This window comes from Cottoperca gobio, chromosome 12 (assembly GCF_900634415.1).
Source record: "Cottoperca gobio chromosome 12, fCotGob3.1, whole genome shotgun sequence".
NCBI classification, from domain to species: Eukaryota; Metazoa; Chordata; class Actinopteri; order Perciformes; family Bovichtidae; genus Cottoperca; species Cottoperca gobio.
This window is the reverse complement of record NC_041366.1, coordinates 18,356,634-18,382,542: the sequence shown is the minus strand read 5'-3', so window position 1 is coordinate 18,382,542 and position 25,909 is coordinate 18,356,634. Positions and strand designations below refer to the sequence as shown.

General features: G+C 40.6%; 1 protein-coding gene across 3 annotated transcripts; it reads right to left on the bottom strand.

Moving 5' to 3' along the window:
- Window positions 1-33: 33 nt before the first annotated feature.
- On the bottom strand, window positions 34-23,912 carry jmy (junction mediating and regulatory protein, p53 cofactor). Of its 3 annotated transcripts, XR_003833172.1 has the most exons (11): window positions 22,577-23,912; window positions 16,153-16,326; window positions 9,093-9,243; window positions 8,346-8,515; window positions 7,393-7,558; window positions 6,782-6,984; window positions 6,586-6,660; window positions 6,300-6,395; window positions 5,378-5,858; window positions 4,396-4,872; window positions 34-4,251 (listed from the first exon to the last, which is right to left on the bottom strand). XR_003833172.1 is itself a non-coding variant. In XM_029444308.1 (10 exons), exons 1-10 carry the CDS (start codon window positions 23,426-23,428, stop codon window positions 4,562-4,564), a joined length of 2,679 nt encoding a protein of 892 aa, XP_029300168.1. In that variant the 5' UTR covers window positions 23,429-23,912; the 3' UTR covers window positions 34-4,561. The 3 variants fall into 3 exon arrangements, 2 of the variants coding, with proteins under 2 accessions (XP_029300168.1, XP_029300169.1); XM_029444308.1 differs by having other exon boundaries at window positions 34-4,872; XM_029444309.1 differs by having other exon boundaries at window positions 34-4,872; window positions 6,782-6,972; window positions 22,577-23,911.
- Between the last annotated feature and the right edge of the window lie 1,997 nt (window positions 23,913-25,909).

Sequence of the window (25,909 nt, the reverse complement as noted above, 5' to 3'; positions counted from 1 at the left end):
TTTAAATGTTGATTATACCACATGCTTAAAAACACAAATTGTAATTTTGAGTTTATAGTAAAAGAAAACCAAATTAAAGTCCTGCAGTCGTGTCGTTCTTTCACATTCTGGTTTCATCAGTCAGATATATTTTACTTAAATATAAAAGTAGCAATACAAAGTAAATCTGCAAAGTAAGGAGTTATAGCCGTCGACAAATATTTATAAACTGCTAAAAAGTAAAGTGTTCAACCTTCATACAACAAGGAGCATTCAAAGACATTTTGGTGCTTCATTTTATTTTGAAAGGAAAAATATATATAATTGGGATATAGAAAGCAGAGAGGAATGTCATGAGGGGAACCAAAAACAAAAAAGCAACAAAAGAAAACCTTATAAAGTACATTTACATTTGTATGCTTTTTAAAAACCATTTTAAAATATGAAGTTTCAATAAATACTTCAATACATTTAGGCATGCGGATATATTTTTACATTTCATTACAGTATTTAATTCATAAAAATTACTTTTTCTTCTTAATTATTGCACTTACGTTGTGATGGGTTCGTCCTAAAACCAGTCACATGCATAAGGTCATGAAAGGTTAAAGGTCAAACTAGTTCAGGGTTAGAGAAAATCTACAAGTTTTTCTTTTTTTTTAAAAGCACAATGGTTTCTTAAGCTCAACTAAACGGGGACGGAGCAGTGAGGGGGGGGGTTACTGTCAGGCAAAGATCTGCTGCCAAGTTGTACTGTTACACATGATCCAACAAAAATGTTTAATATCATTGAAGACTTCTATGGATCAAAGAGAAGCACAGGTTGAGCCGCGATGTCGTCGTGCTGCATGCAAAATGTTCAAGAGTCACAATGATTTTCAACACTTGGCGGCTGTAACGCCACGTTCACAGGAAAAGTTTGACATTTTTGGGGAAAACGCTTCTTTGCTTTCTTGCAGAGTGTAAGACGAGAAGATCAGATACCACACTGTTTGAACATTAAATATGAAGTTAGTGGTTTTAAACTTGTGATAGAAGTCCAAAAGTCACTCTTTTTTAGCTCTGATTTTAGTCTTCACCAACTCCAGAGGGAAACATCCGGACGCTTAGCTACTAAATGAGTTTAAACAGACGTGCATTTGCAGAACTAATAACTCAGTCTTCATCCTCAAAGACTTTTCTCTTAAAACCAAAAAAAAAAACCGGTTTGAAAACACTGCAGATGAAGCAGAAATCTCAACTTTGAGTCACTTGTTTGTTTAAGTTTTAGTGCGGTGTTTTCTGTGCTCAATACTGCCCCCTGTGGCCAAACGGGCATAAAACACCCACTGGTACTTGTACTGGGTGTTTTTCCCTCCCAACCGCCACAAGAGGCAGCACTAACTACGCTTACATGCACACGTTTAATACGGGTCATGTAAACAGCATTTTCCCTTTGGATATTCTGAATTAGGCCTTATTCTGAACGTAGCATTTTCCGATTAAGACGAGGGATATATTTCGCGTTTCAGGAACATGCTTAGGAGAAACGCACCTATTTTTAAACATCTTTTATTTGGATATGCGCAAATATCGCAAAGCCGACCTTTTCAGGAAGGTGGTTGAAGGAATGAATGAAAAGGGAGGCTATATCTGCCACTGGTGGAAAACTTTGAAAAGTGTAATATTAATTTTTCATTAGCCATGTAAACAGCATAGTAGGCATATTGTCTTTTTCAAAATAAGGGCAAAAAACGGACTATTTCGGGTGTGTAAACGTAGTCAACGAGCCCAAACAAACTTCTATAAGCGACACAAAAAAAGGTTCAAGTTATGATTCAACAGCGCTTACTTTGGCTAGCTGTTTCCACTCTTTATGCTAAGCTAAGCTAACCGTCCTGGCTTCCCATTGGCTGTACAGACAGAGAGAGTGGCTTCTAATCTTCTCATCTAACTCGGCAAGAAAGCGAACGAGTGAATTTCCCCCTCTAAATAAACGCTAAGTTAAAATTGAGCCATGTTACTCAGTGAATGACTTCAAAACAGGAAAGTAAATGTGAGTTTCAGTTAAAGACAGGTTTGACACATAATAAGAGACTGGTATAAAAATCACACACACACACACACACACACACACACACACACACCAAACTCAAACAACAAAAACTCCAGTGAGTAAATAAACTTGGAAAACGAATGTTGAAGGCAGTGGAAAGAGAGAAGACTCTCAGGTAAATAGAATGACGGTAAAAATAAATATAAACATCACTTATGATCCGAGATGTGAGATGTGGAGGATCAGGGGGCGGCGTCTGCGACCAGCAGAGGGCGGCGCAGCCTCAGACTTCAGCTGAACCGTTTCCTGCAGACAGGCTTCAATATGCTGCGTGGAAAAGTCTCAGCATCATGGAAACTTAGTTTGTTATGCATGTTTGGAGCATTTCAAACATGGGGGGGGGGAGGAGGAGCTGCTTTTGCTCAGTATTTCCCCATGAAACAGACATCGATTTATCTGCATGTTAGTTTTTCATTAGGTTAATCGTTAAAATGCTGAAGGTGACGTCCAAAACATATATATATATTCAACGGACATAAAACTGAGAAAAGCAGCAAATTGTCACATTGGAGAAGCTACGACAAGAAGAAAAATACTAACCTCTTATTTAAATAATTGCAGATTAACATTCTGCTGAATATTTCCAGCTCTAATTATAACATTTGAAGAATAGAGCTCTATAAAATAGTGTTTCATCATCTGTGTTTCTACCACTGAAGCAGCTTTCTTTCTTTTTTGGTCGCATGTTATTGGGTCTGGAGTAACGGTAATGTATCATAACGGAGGACGGTCCCACTGGAGGTCAATAATCTTCATCAGAGGGGGGGGGGAAATCCTCTAAATATATTAAAATATTACATCCATCCTTCCCCCTCGCCTCCCATCTGAAAGTGTGACAGCAAATTCAGCCAATCACAGAAAGCGAACAAAGTTAGATTCAAGTATTTGTTTATATATATATTTCAATTGGTGCTGAATATATATTATATATATTTAGTCAAAAATACTGACCCGGTCAAAATGGCATCCATGGATGAGGAAAAGCAGAGGATGCACAAGTCAACACATGCGTGTGTATTTGTTTATTTCTCTGAAAACCTAAAAGCTATTTGTGTGCTAATATTTCCAGTGTGTGTGTGTTGCCGAGTTTACTTTGCATTTGTGACGCAGCTGTGCTTCTTAAAGTCCGACTCCTGTGGGGGCTGCAGGTGAACCGTTTGTCTCGCATTACATCCTGCAGCGTGTTCAACTACATCAGCTGTTTTCAAAGTTACACCAATAAAGTCAAGATTAAATATTTATAGATTGTTTTGTAACTCCTATTATTAGAACCATGCTCTTAAGTTTTGGAACAACATTTCGCATGATATTTGGGCGGGGGGGCGGGCGGGGGGGGTAAACAGGAAGTGTAATGTCATGGAGTCAGTGAGTCAGTTGTGGGCTACAACTTAAAACCAATTTTAACAAATTGGCACCATTGAAAGTATGTACGCCAAATGAGTCGTTCTAGGTTTGCAGTGAACCCGTGAACTTACTCTGGACGATCCTGATGATTCTCAGGCGACTTCTGAACTTCTGTTCTGCAGTTATTATATATCATTTCTAAGTGTAAGTCCCACTGAATATAAACACGTGCTTCCCGTCTGTTTGTCCAGATTTGACTGAGTTGTGACAGTTTTTGGTTTTAAAGTAACATCATTTCCTCCCAGAGCTGCTGCTGAAGGGGTTCAACCAACTTTCTGTTATCAGAACAAATGATGGAGATTGAAATTTTGCTTCGATATCCTTCCTCCAAAATCCCTTTCTCTTGTTATATCCTACTTTACTCTATATGTAAACTATTTATATAGGTTTCTATTTATTCTTTTTAAAGTGAGAATGCTATAAAAGCAGGGATGGGTGATTTGCTAAATACATAAATCAGAACCAGTTTTTTTTTTGCATGATTCCCACGAGCACGAATTAGCAAATGAAAAGTAATAGTTTAACATTTCTGGGAAGTTTCTGCTGAGCTACAGCCAGCAGCTACATCTCCCAACATATCAAAGTAGAACTTTAAGAATGCACTGAAGTATACAGTACAGATGGTTGTCACATGGTTGAATGTAAAAGTGTACAGCGCACATGTTCAGTGAAGAGTCTGAATGCTCTCTGTGTCTTTGTAAGCGAGAGAAAACGTAGAAAACACAATACTCACTTCCTAACACAAACCCATCACAGCAAGCTACAGTAGGACTCTGACATGTAGACGGACATAACGAGAGGTTAGAGGTTGTATCCTCGCCCAGAATGCCACAGCAACGACATAAAAAAAAAAAAGATTAGAGGTCCATCTTTACAAACACCACACAGAAGTATGAATAAAATGAAAAAAAACATACTTCTGAGCGGTTTTCTGATATATAAAAAAAGAAATCAAGGGTTTTTGTTCAAATTGCACCGAGGTATGTCCAGGTGAATTAACCCTGGCATGTCCGCTTGTTTTTTCTTCATTTTGGCTCCACATATCCAGAAAAGATGCAGTTTAAAAACGTCCAATAAGCCAAACTAGATCTCCCAGTCAGTGCACGGGAGGCCTTCATCCTCCGACTCCGACTCGGGTGAAGCCTCTTTGATTCTCCTCAGAGCTTCGTGGATGCTGCGGGTCAGAGCGTCGGCCGAGCTGGTGAAGCTTTTGGCCTGGCGCTTCTGCTCCGGCCGGGTCCGTACCTTCTTCAGCCGGACGCCCTGCCGGATCTGAGCCAGGATGTTGTTGGTGTCGTCGTCCGGGTCGGGGGCCAGGACTCGCAGCTCTGCCTTCCTCAGGTGGAAGCAGCCTCGTTTGAGAGAGGCCAGGACCTCGTCCATGGGGGTGCTCCCTGCACAAAACGCAACGACGCCGCAGTTAGCCGAGCAAGTTAAAGACGTTTTAATAGCACATAGAATGCATTTTAATACTGCTTTAACAATCATAATGGCCAAAGTATTAAAGTATGATGGAAACCAGCATGGACGATGGAATCATCTATTTATTAATCAATACAAAACAATATAATTCATTAAAATAACACGACCTGGACGCAGTTAAGTGGCAGTGGGGGCTCTAGGTAATAAAAAAGAAACTTGGTGTTCAGAGGACGGATTAAAGTAAAAAAAGATTTCATAACTGACATTAACTTTGTTTAAGTTTTAATCTTCTTTATTCTTATTCATACTGAGTGGACCGTGTATCCTTCTGTACTGAAGCTGCTGCATCAGGTCCTCGTACACAACATTACACGCAGCAGCAGGGCAGAACAACGGAGACGCACACTTCTTTCATTACCAAATAAAAAACCTTTTCATTTGTTATGATGAAGTGAGAAATGTGAGTTTCCTCCTCACCTTTCCACTGCGTCGAGTCAAGCGAGGCCGTCTTCTTCAGCTTCTTCCTCGCCGTCTGCAGCTGACTGCTGTCGAAGAATCGAGGGGAGAACGGAGCCAGGGGCAGAGAGGACAACTCAGACTCACGTTCGCGGTGCCGCAGTGGGCTGGGGTTATTCTCAATGCCCTCACCCTGCTGCTGAGGAGGCGGGGGAGGAGGAGGCGGGGGACCCAGTGAATGAATAGATGGGGAAGATGAGAGGGGAGGCAGCGAGAGGAATGGAGTCGAGTCGAGATTCCCGAGTTCAACTGTAGGTAAAGAGACGCTGTCGCAGCTGCAGGTGTCGGGTGGAGGAGGAGCAGAGAGTTCTGGGAGATCTGAGACGCAGTCGGTCTGAACGCCGGCTGAATGAGTGCTGGCCTGCTGTCCGGCTCTCCTCCGGCTGTGAGGCTGAAACTGACGCAGCCGGCTGGACTTCAGAGTCACCTGGCCGGGATAACGCTGATGTGGAGTCAACAAAAAGGACAAAGGTCAGATTCAAGGGATCAGTCACAGACGGGGTTATCGTCAACTGAAAATGATTTTTAAAGACAAAACCAGAGCGTGGCAGTGAACGAGTGCTCAAGTTGATCCCAAATCAAAAGATTTAAACATCATCGACATTCCTACACAGTTCTACATGTAGCAACATACGTCTGAGACATTTGACAAAAAAAAAAACTAACTAATAAACTTGAAAAGTCAAAACTAAAATAAATTCTAAACTAATCAAACATTTAAAACGATTACAGCCCAGGACCCAGGACCCAGGTCCCAGGCCCCAGGCCCCAGGTCCCAGGCCCCAGGCCCAGGCCCCAGGTCCCAGGTCCCAGGACCCAGGTCCCAGGTCCCAGGCCCCAGGTCCCAGGTCCCAGGTCCCAGGTGCTGATGATCATCTCTCACCTGTTTGAGGCTGCGCAGTCTGTCCAGAGTCCTCTGCCTGTCCTGACTCACTCTGGCATTGCTCTTGGCTTCATCATCTTCCTCATCTTCACCTCCCTTTACAGGAATTAACAGAGTAGATCTGATGTAGTAAATATTGTGATGTTTTGTTCGGTGCGTTTGCCCGTTTAATGTGCTTCATTAAGGATGTTGTGAACGCCAGAAGAAAAAAAAGACAGTTGGCAAAATTCTAAATATGTGCGTGCGTCCTATAAGACGCAGACACACACTCTATATCGAGTCTTACCTGTTGCAGTGTCTGCGGGGAATCATCATGGCTACCTTGTCGCTTCTTCAGGTTGTGATTGACAATACAGATTTCCTATTCAAGAGAAAGAAGCACAAATGATGCACTACACCAACCTGTGCAGCTGCTATCAGATGCTTTTAAAGATGAACCGTTAACAGATTATTAACTCTAACCGTTAATAATCAGTGCTTACCTTCTTGTTTTTGAGGTAGACTTTCTTGGCAGTGATGCGGCCTCTGCGGGCCTCGAGCTGCCGCGTCCTCTGCTGTAGGACGGTGAGTTCTTCATCCCTGAGGGGGGACGGCGGGGCTGCGGGATCTTCTTCACCCTTCATGGCATCGGGACTCTCAAAGGCATCGTAGTACACCACTTCATCCTGTCGCTCTGGTACAACACCAGAACAGATAAATCGAAATGTATTTATAGACACTGCTTGTACAGGTTCTTAGTTTATATAGCCTGAGATCAAACAATAGGTAACTTACCTGTTAATGTTTACCTGAAGATTGTTTTATACAAGGTTCCTGATAAATAAATGTAATCAACTAAACTAAATAAACATCAGACTCTGTCGTTCATTTCTTAAATGATTCATATTTTGTGTTACTGTACAAAGTGTTCTGCTTGTTCTTGTTCCTCATCAGCAGAAATATACGCTGAGATCAACACATCTGTAATAGACAAATATCACCAGGTAATACGAGTCAGGCTTTACATTCTTCCCGTGCAGACAGATGCCATCGACACTACAGCGCGTCACAGAGAGCAATACAAAAGCCCTTCAAGAAGAGAACAGATGCTCACCTGTCATTTGCCTCCGTAGACTCTGCAGCTGTGCGGTGAGCAGCAGCTCTTCACAGCGCAGCACTTCTGCCCCAATATCGTACAGCTGCAGCTGCAACTCATAGTACAGCGCCTCCAGCTGGTCCAGACGCAGCATGGCGTCCTCTCCGCCTTGCAGACTCTGCATCTAGAGGCCGCAGCACAACACACAATGCAATCACTCTTCTGCCGCGGACCAGAGGGCAGAGGCCACAGGCTTTAGCGCTGCTTCCTGGCTTTCATCGGTTTTTAACAGCAGCGGAAATCGTGTTCCTGTTCTCGCTCTCTGAGTGCTGAGCTTCACCACTCCAGCATACAACAGGTACTTTTTTAGTAGTTAGTTGAGTATTTGACCCCAACAGTCATTTCCAATGAGTCATTTCCCCTCATGTACACCAGGATGTTATTCACTCCATTACAGGATGTCTGAGCCATGAGGTCATTTTACTAACATGTTCATTATCAGGCTCTCTCTCTACTCGTCTTTGTGTCCCTCACTCATGTTAATGTCAGTGGAGTACATTTACTCAAGTACTCTACTTAAATACAATATTGAAGATCTTGTACTTTAATTCATACTTCTCCTCCGCTGCATGTTGGAAGCCAATATTTGACTACAGTAGCTGAAATTAGCTCCACCTTTACCAGCTGCAACATTAAAGTGATGACAGCGACACACACACACACACACACACACACACACACACACTAATGCATCCCTAATCCAGTTATAAAATGTATATTATTCTGCACAATGAGTTAATTTACTTTTGTTACTTTAAGTATATTTTTGATGCAATTACTTACGCATTTTTACTAAGTGAAGTACTTCTGACAAACTCACCGAGTGTCACAAACGTTTTAAGAACACACACTTTGGTCTATCAACTTTTATGCGAGTAGCATCAGAGTGTGTGCGTCACGGTTTACGTTACCTCCTCCTTCAAGCCATGTTTCCTCTGTTCCAGGCAGATTTCTTTAGCCCTCATCAGCTGCAGAGTTTCTTTGGAGACGGCGTACTGCAGCCGCTCCATGCGTTCAACCGCTGCTGCCCACGCCGACTTGCCAAACTTCTTCTGGTCAGCACGCATCCGCTCATACAAAGCTGCAACACATATTCGATCGTCAGAAATGCACTAGAGCTACAATTATTAGTCGATACTCAATTAGATGATTGACATAAATGAAATGACTATTTTAATATTATTCATAATAATAATCAGCTTCTGGAATGTGAGGATGTTCCGTTTTATAACTTCTGAACTGAATATCTTTGAGTTTATGACAAACAAGACATTTGAAGACGCCACCGTGGACTTCATTTTCCACTATTTTATCGACTGACGATTAATCGACTGACCAAGAAATTAATTAATAGAATTATCAAAGGAAATAATGATTAGTTGCAGCTTTAAAACGGACACTGATGCAGTGCTTTAGATGTGTGCTTTGACTCGAGGTAAGTGAAGCAGAAACAGAAATCAGACATGTCTCCGAGCACTTTATAGCTGAGGTGTTCTGAGGATTAAAATTCTTTTGGAGGGAGGGGGGGACTTTGGTATGTGGGACGTTGGAGATCCGACTGTGGAGCGTTAACTGCACTTTGTTATGGAATAAACATACAACACAAAAGCCCCACACTGCTTTATAAAGAAAGGAAATGTCTCCTTTCACGTGTTTACCTTTCTGTGCCCGGGTCGTGGTTTCAAAGAACTTGACGGTCAGGTTTTGTATGGAGAGCACGGCGGCGTGAGCCTTCTTCTGCCACTCCTCGTCCTCTTTCCTCAGGCTCTCCACTCGACGAGGACCCAGGCGCTCCGTCTCCAGTGAGATCTGATGGGGGTCAAAGCAGGTCGTTAAAACAAGTTAAACATAGCAACAGCACAGAGTAACAGAGTTCAGGTTTTAAAGTCTGGCACTTTGACCCCAACACATTACCACATATTATATACTGTGTGTACACTGCAAGGTTTTATCACTCTTATTGTTATTATATTCTTTGTATTACAACTTTTTTGTAGATAATTGCAATGTACCCATGGATGTACAGACATCCATCACTAGCTTATTGATATTAAAGAAAACTTAAAAATCAAGATGATTCTGGATTCTGGATTTATAAAAAGGAGTGCTTTTTAATTACCTCCATGAGCCATGTGTCACAGCCAAACTACAATAACTAACTTCCAGTTGTTTTCAGAACGCCTGCATGGCACTGTCCCTTTAACCTCACACATTATCTTTGCCTCAGCTCTCTTCCTCTGTGACCCAAGTGAACTCTGAACCCTGGTACAGACGACTGTTCTCTGTAATACCAGTAAGCTCCAGCAGAGGGTGGTAATAGTAGTGTCTGGCATGCATGTGCATGTTTATGTTTAAAGTGACACTAACCCAGTGTCCCACTGCGCTGGTGGAACAATAACTAAAAGAACAGAAAGCTCTGATAACAAAACAAGAAAACTCTGAATACACTCTGGAAGGAGTTCATATTACGTGGCAAAACATCACACGTCAACCAGAGTTCACTTCTCACCAGCTCATGTCAGAAAGAGAAGTGAAAAGAGTGAGAAACAGGGAAAAAGCAGTGCCACGTGGAGTTCTGTCAAAGCCCTCCTCCTCCATGAGAAGAGTCCACACTAACTAACTCCCTGTGAGTGCCTCATGCAAATGCACTAATGTATTAATATCTCAATGTAAAACAGATGTGTGTAGGTGCTTAAAAATAAACACAAAACAAACCTCAAAGACCTTGATTTATGTTTGCCAGCAAACTCAGTATTGTGTGTGTGTGTGTGTGTGTGTGTGTGTGTGTGTGTGTGTGTGTGTGTGTGTGTGTGTGTGTGTGTGTGTGTGTGTGTGTGCGCACGTGAGGCACAGGAACAGGGAGTGGTTTTAGGGTGAAACTGAGTGAATGGGGGAGGAGAGATTATGTCAGAGACCAGAAAGAAAAACTGACAGAAAATGAAAAAATGAAAATCACATGAGGAAAGTCAAAAAAAGAGAAAGAAAATATTAACTCAAAAAAAAACTTTGGGGTGATCTCATTGTTTAGGCATCCTTTAACAGAGAGGATACAGTACCACAGCAGCAACATGTGAACACATCTGATGACACGGCTCCAACATTTAAACACCCACAGAGCAACAAAAGGCAGAGACATTTGCCTTCAGCAGATCAGTCAGACCTGGTGACATGTCACACTGCCAGGGACATCTGCTGTTTAACCTCTGTGGATGTTGTTTGTCAAACTAAAGCAAAACATCTCTGACAGTCAAGGGCCAACTTGATACAGTGTGCTGGACTGCTTTTATGAAAAGCAGAAAGCATCCACGGAACTGGCTAAGTGCATCTTTCTGTAACTTATTGACACACGCCATGGCAGATAATACTTAAGCCTTATATTGTTAATTGAAGCCCCCTTTAAGACCTGCACCCCTTAATGTTGGTCTTAACACGTCTGTCTCGTTTATGAATGAGCCTGAATTGAATGCAGTCAGGTTAACGTGCAGAGAGAAGAAATAATAATCGTCTTATGTGCAAAATCAATTTAATAAACCCTGTGAAAGAGCCACTTTAAAAACCATTGAGGAGATCAATCTTCTCATATCTCTTCTCATAAGAGGAGTATGCATGTCTGTCACCATTGACAACATTTCTTATTAAGATAGATAGCTGCTGCAGAACCAGAGATATCATCTCATTTATTCTGTGCATTCTTCTTCCTTGTCAAAACCTGGCGCCTACAAATCACCAAAATAAATTTCCCCTTCAATGAGGCCACCGAAAGGGTGAGCAGGTTTAACAAACCTGTGGAGCTGTGATAAATAGACAGTGCATTCAAACCAACACCAGACTGAATAAAAAAAGAAAAGACAGGATGATAAAAGCTTCATCATTCCTTCATCACTACTCATCAAACAGTGAGACAGAGCATGAGGACAGAAGGTCACAGAGCAATACTATACACCGAAATGTTGATCTGGAGTCAAATATACTCGCAATTCTTTCATATCTTACAGTATGTATACTGTAGTATCTTTTTTTAAGTCAGCTATCAACTTGTTTTTTTGTACTACTCTTCTTGTTTACAGCTAAAAACAGCCAGGAAGTGATGGGGGAAGATGTATCTGTGATTGATTTCCTTTAACACCTGTGGTCAACAGCTCGCGGGGACAAAACACAGACGTGTCAAACTCTCAGGAAAATAGAAGTGACAACAGTTCCCGTGGTTAAGTGCTGGGATTACAGTATAGATACAGTCATGTTGGTACCTTATCTCATTTGGTTAAAATAGTGTTAGATAATAGGCTGTGTTTATCAGGCAGCTGTGGAGGATGGGTGGATACAACACTGGTGAGCGTCACAAAGCTACAGATCTAAAAAAGGTTAGGATGACTGACAGCTGATTTATAAATATGCCCTCTCATGAAAAGTCTAAAATAAACAATGGAGTATTGTGTGTGTGTGTGTGTGTGTGTGTGTGTGTGTGTGTGTGTGTGTGTGTGTGTGTGTGTATCAATAGACCCGATATATATCTTCTTCCTCTGTACCAGAGTTCCATTGTTGTCCAAAAACTATTAAAAACAAATCAAGGAGCCACACTGGGTGACCTGTTACTTCATTACCATGAACTGTAACTGTAGATTAATCCGCAGCTGGAAATAGTCCCCAGAAAATGCACTATTCATTTCTGTTGGAGTAAAGTTTGTAAAAACAATCTACAGGGACCGGCTGTTTTAGGAAATGACTGCCTTTTTAGGAGCTGTAAGCTGTTTTTTTAAAAAGGTTATGTCTTTAGTGGAAAGTATTGATATATTTGGTATTTTCATGGGATTTGTTGACAAAGGTAGAAGTATAGAACAACACCAGCCTTATCTTTCTAAGACACTGGACCTCTTGGGACAAGTGATATGTTATCACCAGGGAATCATAGTAAACATCTGGATCTGTGTTTCCTCCACCTCTCAATCATGGAAACTGATCGAGGCCACTTTACATGTGTATTCAGTTATATACAGTACCAGTCTAAAGTTTGGACACACCTTCTCATTCACTTTGAATTGGTTTTGCGCAGCAGTCTGAACTATTTATTTGATTAATTTTGATCTAAAACAAGCGATTGTTGAGGCGATCGACAAAAGAATGCTGCAATGCTTTTTACATAATCATAACCTCAATATCTTCGGGTTTGGGTCGGGCAAAATGAGACTTTTGAAGACATCATCTCGGGCTTTGAAAAGTGTCCACAGCATTTTGTAAGTCATGAAAAGCTCGACACAAAACATTCAGGTTTACTATTTACTTAAATGCAGGTCATAGAGCTACTTAATTTGCATATTATCTTTTGAAAATTTGTGTAAGATTTGCTCGGCAGCTGGAGGTAAACACAGCAGGTGTTTAAAGGGACCGGCACATGACAACAGTTGCCATGTAATAATGCAGTCGTAACAGTAACTGGAGCTCACTGTGGTACAAAAGTATCTCGGACACGTTAAAGGGAAACCACATTTTTAATTCATGGCTGCCCTCCGACCTTCCCGGCAACAGGATACTGACACTACACCGCTCCAACATGCAATAAGGCCATCAAACAATGCACCATTCACCAAAATACTCCACACCTTTTGTTGTGGATTCATTGCGGTGATCATTCATTCACTGCTCCATCTGCTCTGTCATTCACCGAATTCATGTCAAGCTTAGAGGTCAACGACTGAGGAGAGTTTGAAGAGTTCAAGAGATAACATTGCAGGAAAGACACGGCAGACTAGTCACCGTAGAGCTGCGGCGAAAAACTAATTCTCAAGTTTGAGCTTCTCATACCACATTCACTCTGTTTGGCAACTCTGGTTGATTGTCTGCCTTTCAAAATAAAGCTTTACAACATCCTCACACAGGTCCACGTGTATTCACACTTGCCAGCTCGGCTGCTCTGGTCCTTTTCACATCACCTTTGCGACATTGGGTAGGATGCAAACTGCATGTAAAGTAAAAAAGTAGCCGACCCTCTGTACTTCCCCTTCTTCACCAAGCAGACTCATCAGTTTGGGAGAACCCAACCGCCTCTGTCGGCATCAAGGATTCATTTGCATACAGCTTTGTTTTAAGCCGTTGGATGGCCCTGAGGGGAGCAGGTGTTGGAGCTGAAAATGTTGGCATCGTGCAGAGTTCAGATTCTCAAAAAGCTCCATGATGCATGTCAGAAACAAGCAGAATGGTTCGGGGGAGGGGGACGGGGGACGGGGGGTTGTACACCTCAAATCTTCAGGTAAACGTGACTTGAACCATCTGTTAGGGGACTCACAAGACACCCAGGCCTAGATATCCTGACTTACTATTCTTAGTACTCTAGTATTGGCCAAGTGCTAAAAACCATACTGGACACTACAATTCCCATAATGCAACTCAAAAGTATTTTTCATTAGATCCTCACTGCCTCTAAAATGTCTTTCATTCCCACCCTTTGTAATGTAGGCTGCATAAAGAAGATGGATCTCATTTTCCACAAAATATCAAGTAGAGATTTCTGATACATCTTCTACAATAACATGCAAGATTGTAAATATTACACGATATGGCACAGAGGAATAAGATACATCAGGCTTTGTATATACAATACCCAGTCGTTGGATTTATTCATTGGCAAATATCACTACACTGTTCCTTTAAGAAAAAGATGAACCATACATTTTAGGGATTCATTGAAAGGCTTAATTTAGATCAGCAGCCGCCCAAGAACCCAAATACCATCATACTGTAACACACACTCATAAAACACACCCACACAGTCACTTGTGTTGTTAGTGACACGATGCTGGATGAGCATGCTGTGTAAGGAATGTAGATAAGAGATGGGGAAAGTACTCACAACAAAGAGGGGAGAAAGACAGAGTCTGAAGAGAGACACAGAGACAGCATGTGTCCAGTTAAGCAGCATTCAATATTTTAGAACATAATATCAACGCCTACACAGTCCAGTCAAACTCTAACTTCATTCCCTAACCACTCTGGCTAACAAGATACAGACGGTCTGCTCATGTTATTTCAAACTGCTGGATGAGTGTGTTATTTCTCCCTCTCTCCCACTGACTTTCTCCTCGGTTGTGTTTGTTCTAACCCGATGGTTTGGACTCCACCTTGAACTCCTGAAGTTATGTGGAATGGACGCACCTGTCCACAGTCAGTGGTTACTTTAAGTATAAAGGCCGTGTCTGAAATCACTCCCTATACTATAGTGAATTTGTGGAGGAATAGATTGCCAGGAAATCTTAAAACTCATAAGCAGCTTGGGCGGTTTCAAGCTGGTGTTTAAGAATTGGCTCAGAGGATGTTCTCAGCAGGGTCCTATGCCTGATAACAGGGCGTTTTGCTTCATTTAAATTTTTCTGGCTCTGTATTTATGTACAACAAATAACTTTGTGAATGGCAGTGAAGGCACCGGTGATTGTATAGTATAGCATCGTATTTTTTGATCTGTTTCCTTGATTAATCATTTTGTTTTTTCACCAAAGCCCAAGATGACGTCCTCAAAAGGTCATAGAGGAGTTTTTTTAAATACAGATTTATTTAATATCAACATAGCTGGCAATTAATTTAATGGATTAATCTTTGCAGCTGTGAGGACATAAAATGATGAAGCGTCTGAAATCTAAAATGTTTGCAAGTAGTGGATGAGTGTCCGAAATCACTGCCTTGTTTAAAGAGCAAAATACGATTTCATTCATAGCAGAAGCAAATCCTTTCTCACATTGTATAATATTTTTGGCATTCTGAGTGATGCTCTTTGCTTTTAGGAACACCTACGATAACAGAACGCATACATTGAACACCCACAACTAATACTGAAGCTGTACGTCAGCAAAGACTGTAGCTGTCCTTCCTTCATCCGGTTTGGTGTCGTTACTGTATTTCCGGTTAATGGAATGTGGAATTTCATATTTGTATTAATACAAAACAGCAAATTCATCCATTCTGCAATATTATCAAATGTGTTTGTTCATGAATTACTCAAATAGTATATAACTTCTTCCTGCTGGGCTGTTGAACAAGTGTACATAGAGTGTGAAGGACTCTCGTCTATTGACCCAACCATGTGCGTGTTACGACTGAACCCAGCTCAACGAGACAGTAGGAGAGATTACCTTGAGGATTTACTTCCCTTTTCAAGCCTCTAATGAAGAAAAACAACAAAGATTGAGCGGAGAAAGAGTGTGGAAAACACTGAGGCTGCAGAATTGCTGAGTGGTTTAGTGGCTGCTGTAATAATACTTATGCTGGTTGTTAAGCCGCTCTCGGTGGAGGGGAAAAAAAGCCTCTCTGGCTGATCCTCTGACCTCCCCAGCCCCCAGAAGAAAAGCTACAGGGTAGTACAGACCGGCTACTACAGCATCATCAGCACCACATGTATCCTCGGCAACTAATGCCATTACAGCGGGCTTAGGAGGCTCAATGGAGGACATTACCATGCAGTGGTTCAGGGTTTGTTTTGCAGCACTAACCATTGCTTTTAAAACCACAACAATAGCATCATAACTGGTGTAGAGAGGTAGTCATTGTGTGTTTCCGGACAGACCAGTTAAACGGCTACAGTGAGGTTTAAAGCTACTTAAATCGAGCCCTAAAACAGATGGTATTTGTATCTGTGTGTGTGTGTGTGTGTGTGTGTGTGTGTGTGTGTGTGTGTGTGTGTGTGTGTGTGTGTGTGTGTGTGTGTGTGTGTGTGTGTGTGCTTGTGTGTATTACCTTAATCTGCTGTCTGCGCAACATTGCCAGTTCCCTCATGTCCCTGAAAGGCTGAAGCAGGTAGTGGTAGAGCTGAGTTGTTGCCTCCAGCAGCTCTCCATACGCCTCGTCCTCCTCCGGGTACACCTGCAGCAGCTCCACCATGCTGTCCAAGGCTTTGTGTTTATCCAACACCTGGGACAAAACACATGGAGAGCAAAAGATGTAGCAGGGAAGTGAGTTTAGTCAGAGATACACAGGGTGCTACATATTCCATAGTTCGATTGTTCTTACTGTCAACAAATCCCATGGAAAGATTAAAGCTAATGATGCGTTAGTCCTTCTCTTGATACTTTCAGACTGCTGGTTTCTATTGAATTTTAATCAGTTTACTCTTTTTTTTAAACAAAATTGCCAAACTTTCACTGGCTCCAGGTTCTAAAATGTAATTATTTGCTGGTTTTATGAGTCTTATATATTGTAAACTGAATATTTTTGTTTTTGTGGACTCTTGGTCAGGCATTTTTTGCAATTAATAAAACAAATGATTAATCTAGAAAGTAATCTGCACTTAACATAATATTGAAAATGATTAATTGCAGCCTGAGATTTTAGCAAACCTCACTCAAACACAAGTAAATAGTTTATTAGTTGGAGACTATTTTCAGCTCAAATTTGTTGCTCTTTTATTGGGATTCGTCAACGATAAGAAAAATAAAGAAAAACACCAGAATTAACCTTTAAACAAATCCAACAGAGAAGAAACTCCATGACAAAAAGACATTTTGTAAGTATCGTCAGGTGTAGAACGACAAAAGCCGATATAATTGGGTTAATGATAGATATGGGTGTGATGCTAGCTTTGCTAATTTCACATTTAGTTTGAAGTGTGAATTGAGTCTAATCCATGAAGACAATGAACCCTAAACAAAAGGCTTTTTTTAAACTCAAAGAACAAATCCAAACCTAACAACCTATAAAAGAGGAGAGTAAAGAGTGTAAAAGAGACTACGACTGCCTGGGTGTGGTCAGTAACATAAAATACATTGTCGAGTGTAGTACAATGAGAATAAATTGGCCCCGACTGTTGCTGATTCGTACCATATGTCCTGCTATCCACAGACTGCTCATTGTTTGAGATAAACGGCGCTATCAAAACAGCTATTGTACACACAAATACAATTCATCTCCCAGCCCTCAGAAACCAGTAGCTCCAATTCATACAGCACAATACTCCTCCTTCACTTCTGCCTCAAATAATATTGAAATGTGCCACCACCCAATCTCCGTCCAAAGCGGAGGATAAAGTGCTCTTCTCTCTGCAAGGAGCTATAGATATGAATAGAGACTCTTATATTAACTCCAGGCTGCTTTTCCAAAGCCCTCCACGTTGGGGATAGACACTGCACGATTCAGCTCGAACACTGCTCCCACTGTTTACCTTGGGCCTGTGTCTCCCTGGTAACCACTGGCCAACCGTACACAGACTCCCTGCCCCTGCAGTCGCTGACAGCCAGGAGAACCCAAGGGCTTAATAAGACAAGCCCCGCCTGGACAAGAGTTACGCAGTTTGGAAGTGTTAATGTAATGATATTTTTTACATATAAAACTTTTACAGAAACAAGCACCGAAAAGTTTTTTTCTTTTACTACTTCCTTTAAAAAGCCATTTATTTATTATGCAAAATGTCCTTATTTACATTTACATTAGTCAAATCCATTTGTTGATGATGACATGCAAGAAGCCAGAAGTCATGTGACTGCTCGGTGTGTAAACTAATGAGCCTGCACTGCAAAAAGAAGGCAGAAGGAGTTTTAATTAGAGCCAGACCAATTAGTTGACTAATTGATTAGATGATTGACAGAAAAAATAATCTGTCGCTATTAAGTGTTTTGTATTATTTAAGTCATTTTCAACCAAATATTTCCCGTGTCGCAGCTTCCCAATGGTGAGGTTTTGTACACTACATATCTTTGGGTTTTTGAGCTCAGACACAACATTCAAGTGACTTTGGGCTTCAGGAAAATGTGATGGGAAACTTTCAAATATTTCTGCCATTCTGACAAAATAATCAGCAGATTGAATCCATAATACAAATAATTGTTAGCTGCTGCCCTAGTTTTAACTTTTGACTGTTTCCCAGGTCAAGTGGGAACAAAGGCATACTTTGATTTCCAGTGAAGTTGCATCATGAGGATGCAATAATATCATGTAATCATTCATCAGAAGGAATGTTTCCCAGCAAACTATAATAAAAAGTTAACTAAATTAATTATTAAATGTTACATATTACAATATTACTGGAGACTAACTGCACAAAACTGGTCTAAATGTGCCCCGTTTAGATTAATACCATCTCCTGGCCATCCAAAATTGTGGTCTAGATAGCTTATGTATCATTTGTTTAAACCTTTAGGTTTTATTGTATCATCTTTGTAACCGCCGGGTGACTTCAAGGTATTTTATTTAGTAGTTTCATTTAATTAAAAGCAGCAAATGTAGTCTCCTATCTGATTCTTACTGTTGTTTTTCCAAACAAAAATGCTGACTAAACATAAGAAAAGTGACTGAGCTAACGGGTCGACTAACATTTAATGCACTTATTTCTCACTTTTAAAACTTACGTGAAAGATATCATTAAAATATACAGGATCAGGTGTATATACGATATACATGGTCTACAAAAAAGCAATCCAAAAGTGCAATGAGTTAATTACAGGAGTGGTATGAGCTCTAGACGCTCCAGCCCTGTCATCAGGACTACTGGACTCTTACAGTTTGTCGGTACTAAATCTGCTCCGTCTTGCTGGAGGAACACGCCTCGACTCTGATCAGAGCAGATACTCCATTTAATAGCTCTTTGAATCAACTGAAGGTTATATTAAAAAGGAGACATAAAATGCTAAATGAATACAAGTCATCTTTCCCACAAATAGCACTCAATGGCACGGTTGCAGAGCTGCCACCACCAGTGAATCAACTGAACTCCAAACTTCACCTAGAGATTATTTGAGCAAAGTGGGATCATTCTGCACAATGTGTTTGCATTGTAGGGACGCAAAGGAGGATTACTGGAACCTGTAGAAGCTGTTTTAAAAAGTCAAATGCATCTTGCACACAGTATTACTGCTGTAAACACTTAAATAGAAAACATGGGAAATTAGCTGTAGTGCAAATAAATAAGCATTAGTGAGTAGGTAAAATAAAAGACTACCTGCGTACCCCAACGTGAAGCATGCGATGTAAACAAACTAAACCAAAAATGTTGTAAAACAAAGTCTGGCAAGACTAATCCCACAATGGCATCAGTGGCTAATCTGTAAACTCACCATAACAAAACACAAGCTGTGTGCATATACACATTAACATACCGCAGCAAATTAACTGCTTATTAGTAACTAAGTAAAATGTATAGAGTGGGAAAATATATGCATGTGCATTAGAGCTGAAACCAACAATTTTGTTATTGGTCCTTTTATTTATTTTTTTAAGAAAAAATTCTCTGCTTTCAGCTTTTCAAATGTGATTGTGATGGTTTTCGTTGTCTTTTATGGCAGTAAACTCAATTTGAGAATCCCATTTATGCATTTGCACACGTGAACACCACATCCTGGATATGTTCATAACCGGGATAAGTCTAATAAACGGGTTATTTCCGTCCATGTAAACGCACTCCCTGTAGAGTAAACTGAACAGTGAGTGCAGTGAGTCACTGTGACCATGCTGTTAAACCTAATCCACCCCTCATTACAAATGTACTTTATGTTTACACAGATTTCACACCCTTTAAAATTATCATCACACGAGCAACTACAAAGTAAAAGCCATTAGAATTTAACTATTAGCGTAAAACGTGTCCGATTTACTGTTCGCAAGCCTAATTCTGTGTAACAACAGGCCACAGATGAGGGAAAACTACAAGTGTCTGGTCAATGATTGACTGATACATGCCCTACATCTGTAGAGTGTTTTCCACCAGTCTGTCTTTTTGCATATTTGGCCCAGTTATCATCACAAACCGGGCTGAGTGAGGCTGCATCTTGTGATAAAGGCACAACAGTGATTCTCCAGCTGCTCCCTACACACCAAACAAACTACTAGCTTCCAAAAAACACCATCACCAGTAGAAGGAATGAGTGCAGGGCTGTCATATATGATAAAGAGAAGCACCAATTCCTCACATTTGTGAGGCTGGAACCAGGAAATTTGCTTTAAAAGTTTTTTTACATTATCAAAACAGTTCTCTGTTATTCTCTGAATAATGGATTACATTTTGCAGCTCTACAGCACTTTAGAAAGTAAACGATTACAGTCCTGTGGGACACGAAAATGGTTAAAACTCATTTGACTTTAACAGACATGTGTCCTCTTGGCTTATTTTACCAGCATACACATAGTAATCCCTCACTTGCAACGGAGAATCAATGAAACGCATCACTTACATAACCATAGGATCCACCGGATTTAGAGCTTCAGCAATTAGTCGATAAAATCAATCAACGGAAAACACAGTGTGAACAGTTTGCTGGTAATGGTATACTTAGCAGACTTTAATTTAGCAGACAGTGCATAGGCAGTGCATGCTGATTGAGTATGCAAGTTTGTGATTTCAAACAGCCTATGTGCAATTAAATAATTACTTCCTGTTTGGTCATTCAGTTGAACAAGACAACAGAGGAGGTGAAAGACTCTGCCTTAAGGCTGTCTCCTCTCAAGACACACAATGACTGATCATCACCATGATTTTACAGGAGTTTCTGCAGTAATCTAGCTGGATTGCTCACTCGTGACTACTTGAACAGCTAGGTGTTTTTGCAGTGGTGGAATGTAACTAAATACATGACCTTAAGAACTGTACTTAAGTACTTGTAATTTACTTGAGAATTGCCATTTTATGCACCTTTATGCTTCTACTCTACTACATTCATTACAATATTTATTATCTTTCCTGTCCAGTGAAAACCGTGCATCTCAAATGAGGTGATTTTGAATGTTTGTGATAAACTGCAGGATGTGGTGTTCCTTTATGTGTTGAGAAAATGCTCCTACTTGTCAAGCTAAACAAACTATTTCAAAAGCCTCTTAGATCAGCTGGATCAATGCATCGTCACAAAGCTGAAAACAGGGTTTCTGAGCTGACTGATTAAACTACCCAACAAACAAGAAATAAACATATAGGAGTTCAAATGAGCACAGTCCTAAACATTAGTGGTAAAATGCAACATGCAGCAGTAATATTAATCCAAAAACATCATAAATATAATAGTAAAACACTGAGAGGGAACAAACTGCTTCACAATGAGTAAGCCTACTTTTACAGAATTTGAGTACATTTTGCTGATATATACTTAAGTATGGTTAGAATGCAGAGCTATTACTTGAAGTGGAGATTTTCAGTGTGGCATTATTACTTTTACTTAAGTAAAGGACCCGAATACTTCCACCACCACTGGCAAATTCCCTACAGCCACGACATGTTAGCTTCTTGTGCTTTGTTTTGCTAAATTGTACGTCCTCAGCTGTGTGCAAACAATCTCAACAGCTTTGGTGACACATCATTTCTGTAACTCCACCTCCAATTGTTCTCCTATTTTTTTCTATGAGACTCCCTTCAAACTGCTCAGCCAACTAGAGTGTGATGTCTGGCCTGACCAGATCATATTACAAGGCCTGTGAACGTGCAGCAACAGATGGTAGATCACAGGGGGGGGGGACAAAGGAAGTGGAGGAGAATAAGCAGACCATGAGGCACAATTATACTCCAAAAACTACATGTTCTTTGAGAGTCTGTGGTTGTACTAAATAAAATGTATTCCCACGTAATATAAGGCTGGCTTTAAAGAGTGTAAAAATGAGCTTTTAGAAACAGCAAGTACCAAATGATTCATGTCATACCTGCATCTCATTCAAACTCAGTGGTAGCAAAGTACTCAGATATTTTACTTAAGTAAAACACTGTAGAAAAACTAGTTACAAGTTAAAGTACTCAAAATAAGTATTCAAATAAAAATGTTCTTAAAAGTACTTATTTTGTACAGTGGCCCATTTCAGATCAATACGTTATATTATTGAACTATAAGTATTGATGTGTTCATCACTTTAATGTGGCAGCTGGTAAAGGAGGAGCTTGTTTTTCTACTATGTACTGCCAGGTAGCCTGTGAATTTCAGCATGAGTTCAATAAAGTATTATCTTAATCCACTAACAAATTATTTGTTGATTAGGTTTTGTATTATTACTCCTAATCTTCAACACATATAAATGTAGTGGTGTAAAAAGTACAATATTTGCCTCTGAATTGTAGTGGAGTAGAAGTATACAAGTAGCAGGAAATGGAAATACTCATGTAAAAGTAGAAGTATTTCAAGATTGTACTTTAGTACAGTAAATGCACCAAGTTATTTCCACCTCGGTTCAAACTACATGAAAGAATAAGTTAATTCACCTCTTGCATTTGTCTTTTGGCCCTCTCCAGAGCATCTTCATAGCCTTTCTGCCTCAGCTCACTCAGGCTCTCGTAGTACTCCTCTGTGTCCTCGCTCTCGGAGAAAAGCACCTCTGATAGGATCTTCCAGCCGCACGTGTCAAGCGCATGACCCAGGTACACCTGCAGCTGGTAGCACAGGGCGTCCGTCTCCCGCTGAGACACACCTGGAGCTCCGAAAAGCACCGACCACACACCGGACTGCTCCTCCGGGAAGGAGGGTAAACACGGCTCCAGGTCCGAGTTGACGGCGCACAGCTGAAGGTGGACTGCCCTCAGGTCTTGGAAGGAAAACAGCCCGGCCCAGCTGAAGTCCTCACGGCCGCTGCTGTCACCGTCCCCTGGGTCTGAATCATCCGGAGAGAGCTGGACATCCACGGGGTCCAGGATCTCGATATCTATTACTTTCGGTGTCACAATATCCCAGGACCCTAATGTGGGACTGACACACTCGGATGTCTTTGAATCCCCGGGTTTTAAAGTATTTGTGTCCCCAAGTACAGTCTTTGTTGAGGGTTTTCCTTTAGGGTCTGAGTGTGATCTAACTTTACCCGCTTGGCACACTTCATCTTTCATACTTTTTGTGTGTTTCTCTGCCACGGAAGCACCGGGGGAAGGGAGGTCGAGGAGCGGGTCGAGAAGAAAAGTAGACCGCTTCTGTACGGTTCTGTTGTGGCAGGTTATGGCGAACTTTCCCTCGATGTCGTTCCAGGCCACGATAAAGATAAATTTATGCCTTTCTTTTTCGTCGAAGACTCTGGGTCGGACGGACACCCACTCGGACTCCAAGTTATCCTCCATCGTGAATGACATCTCATCCAGCCAGTAACAAAAAAGAGATTAACGGTAGCTAAAAAAAAAAATCTGATATCGAGGCTAACGGCTGCTGATAGCTACGGTTAGCTAACGTTAGCTAGAAAAGTAAAATTTGACGCAGGTGAAACGAATAAACCAACTAGCGAAATTAAGAGGTGAAACAAAGGCGGTCCAGCTTTGTTTACCAGCTGCCAGCTGCGTGCGAGCTGGAGAAAACACCGCAGCTAACGTCGTTATCCCTCCACTCGGTCGGATTTGGGATCCAGACATTAAGAAGTTCAAGCGGCCGTTACAAGCTCGGACTCAGCGGAGGATAGTCGGCCTCATAATGTTGGTTGTTGTCATGACACCTGCCCGTTTACCTGACCCCGATGCTCGCGCTCAGTGATAACAAACGCTGACTGTGTCGCTCTTTGTCCGCTCTCAGACAATGCGGTCGCGCGGTGGTGTCACGTGTGAGCTTCTGTTTACAAGCAGTCAAGGTGCGTGCGTGCGTTTTGTCAAATCCGGGGAGGGATTTAACTAGTACACCCCCACCCCCACAGTGTTGCATTCATGTTTCATGATAAGAATGGTAAATAACGAAATAGTCAAATCTACCACAGTTATAATATATATATATATATATATATATATATATATATATATATATATAACACTCTGGTACAAGTAAAGGCATTTAAATAAAACTACAAAAGTATTAACATTGAAATATACTTAAATAAACAAAAAGTAGTTTCATGCACAACAATTACAGATAAGTAGTTTTTGACAATTAAAATCTTGGATCTCAGGCTCCCTTTAACAATGCTCATTAAATAAGTATAAAAAGGAAAATCATGCAAATAAAAGCAAAATAAGATTGATAGATAGTTCACTTGTTAATATCAGAACCTCTGTATGAAGTTGTTGACTGTTGACATTTCTTGTTAGGAAGTCAATCAAAGGAAAAGTAAGAGACATAAAGCCACCACAAAGTCTTCCAGCAAATAATTAAAGGGATGCAAAACGACCTCCAAGTGATGCAAAATGACCACACATTGACAAGACAGCCATTAACGTCTGTAATTGTTTTGTGTCTCTTTCAGTCTGGGTGTCTTGCTCCTCTGTGAGATGATTGGGCGATCTTTTACATGTCTGTGTCCAGGGGCCAATGTTTGATAGTCTGAACATGGCTTTAGGCTTACAAATAGGATCTATTTATCAATATAATTTCATAGTATAATATTACACTGAATGATCAATAATGCACAATGTATCATTGCCAATCTTTACATTTCAGTCTTGACACATTTTTACTTATTTTTGCCCCCTTTCTCTAAATCTGTGCATTTTGTAAGGCTAGTAAATAAACGATGACGAAAGATGGAGCGTATGCACGATATTTTCCCATGCACCTTGAAGGCAGCACAATAGTCCCTTTACTTAATAGTTTATTAAACCAAACGACAGACAGAGGCTTCAAATAAATCCGTATTAATTCGTTTTCTCATTCTATAATTGAATATCTTTAGGGAAATTACTTGTCAGTTTTCGTCTATTCTCCTTCTGCTTTCTATAAATTGCTCGTTCTCTCTTTCTCTATTCCCTGCAGACGTGCACGAGGAGCATAAACATCTGCACGTGGGCAAATCCGTGACGCAAGCGCGCAGAGAACGTGACGATGGCGGGATGCTGTAAGCAAGCAACTAAATCAAAAGACAGATGGATTAAAAAATGTTTTGCAACAGTACACTTACCTTTCAGCACTTTATAAACCTCAAAGATTTAAATACTTTTTAATGTCATTAGTGTAAGATAAGTGTCTGAAATGAGTTTCTTTTTATTCTTTATTGTCATATTTTCCCTTTAACCCCTGACATATTTCTACAATTATTGCTTGTTTTTGCACAGTTTTGCAATTTATTCATGCTGTTTGGTTGAAATAAATGCACTAAAACACGACTAATTAATTTATTGAGAAGGCAAAATTCCAAATTAAAATGTGGCACTAAGGAGTGTATAGTTCATAACATTTCATAGCTTTAATTGTTCTGATTTGAAAATAAGAGCAAAATAAATGACTGGATAAAATGTTGATTGTAAACTATATGATAAAAACCTATATTGATTTAAAAACAGTTTAGTACTTTAAGATTCTTTGTTTTCAACCACTAGATGGCAGCAGCAGCAAACTGTTTTACTCTCCAGAGAAGAGATTAACGCTGACGTTTGAATGATTTGATACCATGGGAAACTCTAAATGATTGCAGACATTTGGTATAATAAACCAATGTGTGAAAACTGACATGTTACAGCTCATGCTTGCATGTATACAGTGGTGGAAGTACTCAGAAAAGTAGCAATACCAGTGTAAAAATACTGTGTTTCAAGTAAAAGTCCTGCATACAAAGTTGTACTTAAGTGACGGCACTAAAGTATTGTCATCAAACTATACATAGTACTTAGTATGCAGAATGGCCCATTTTATGATATATA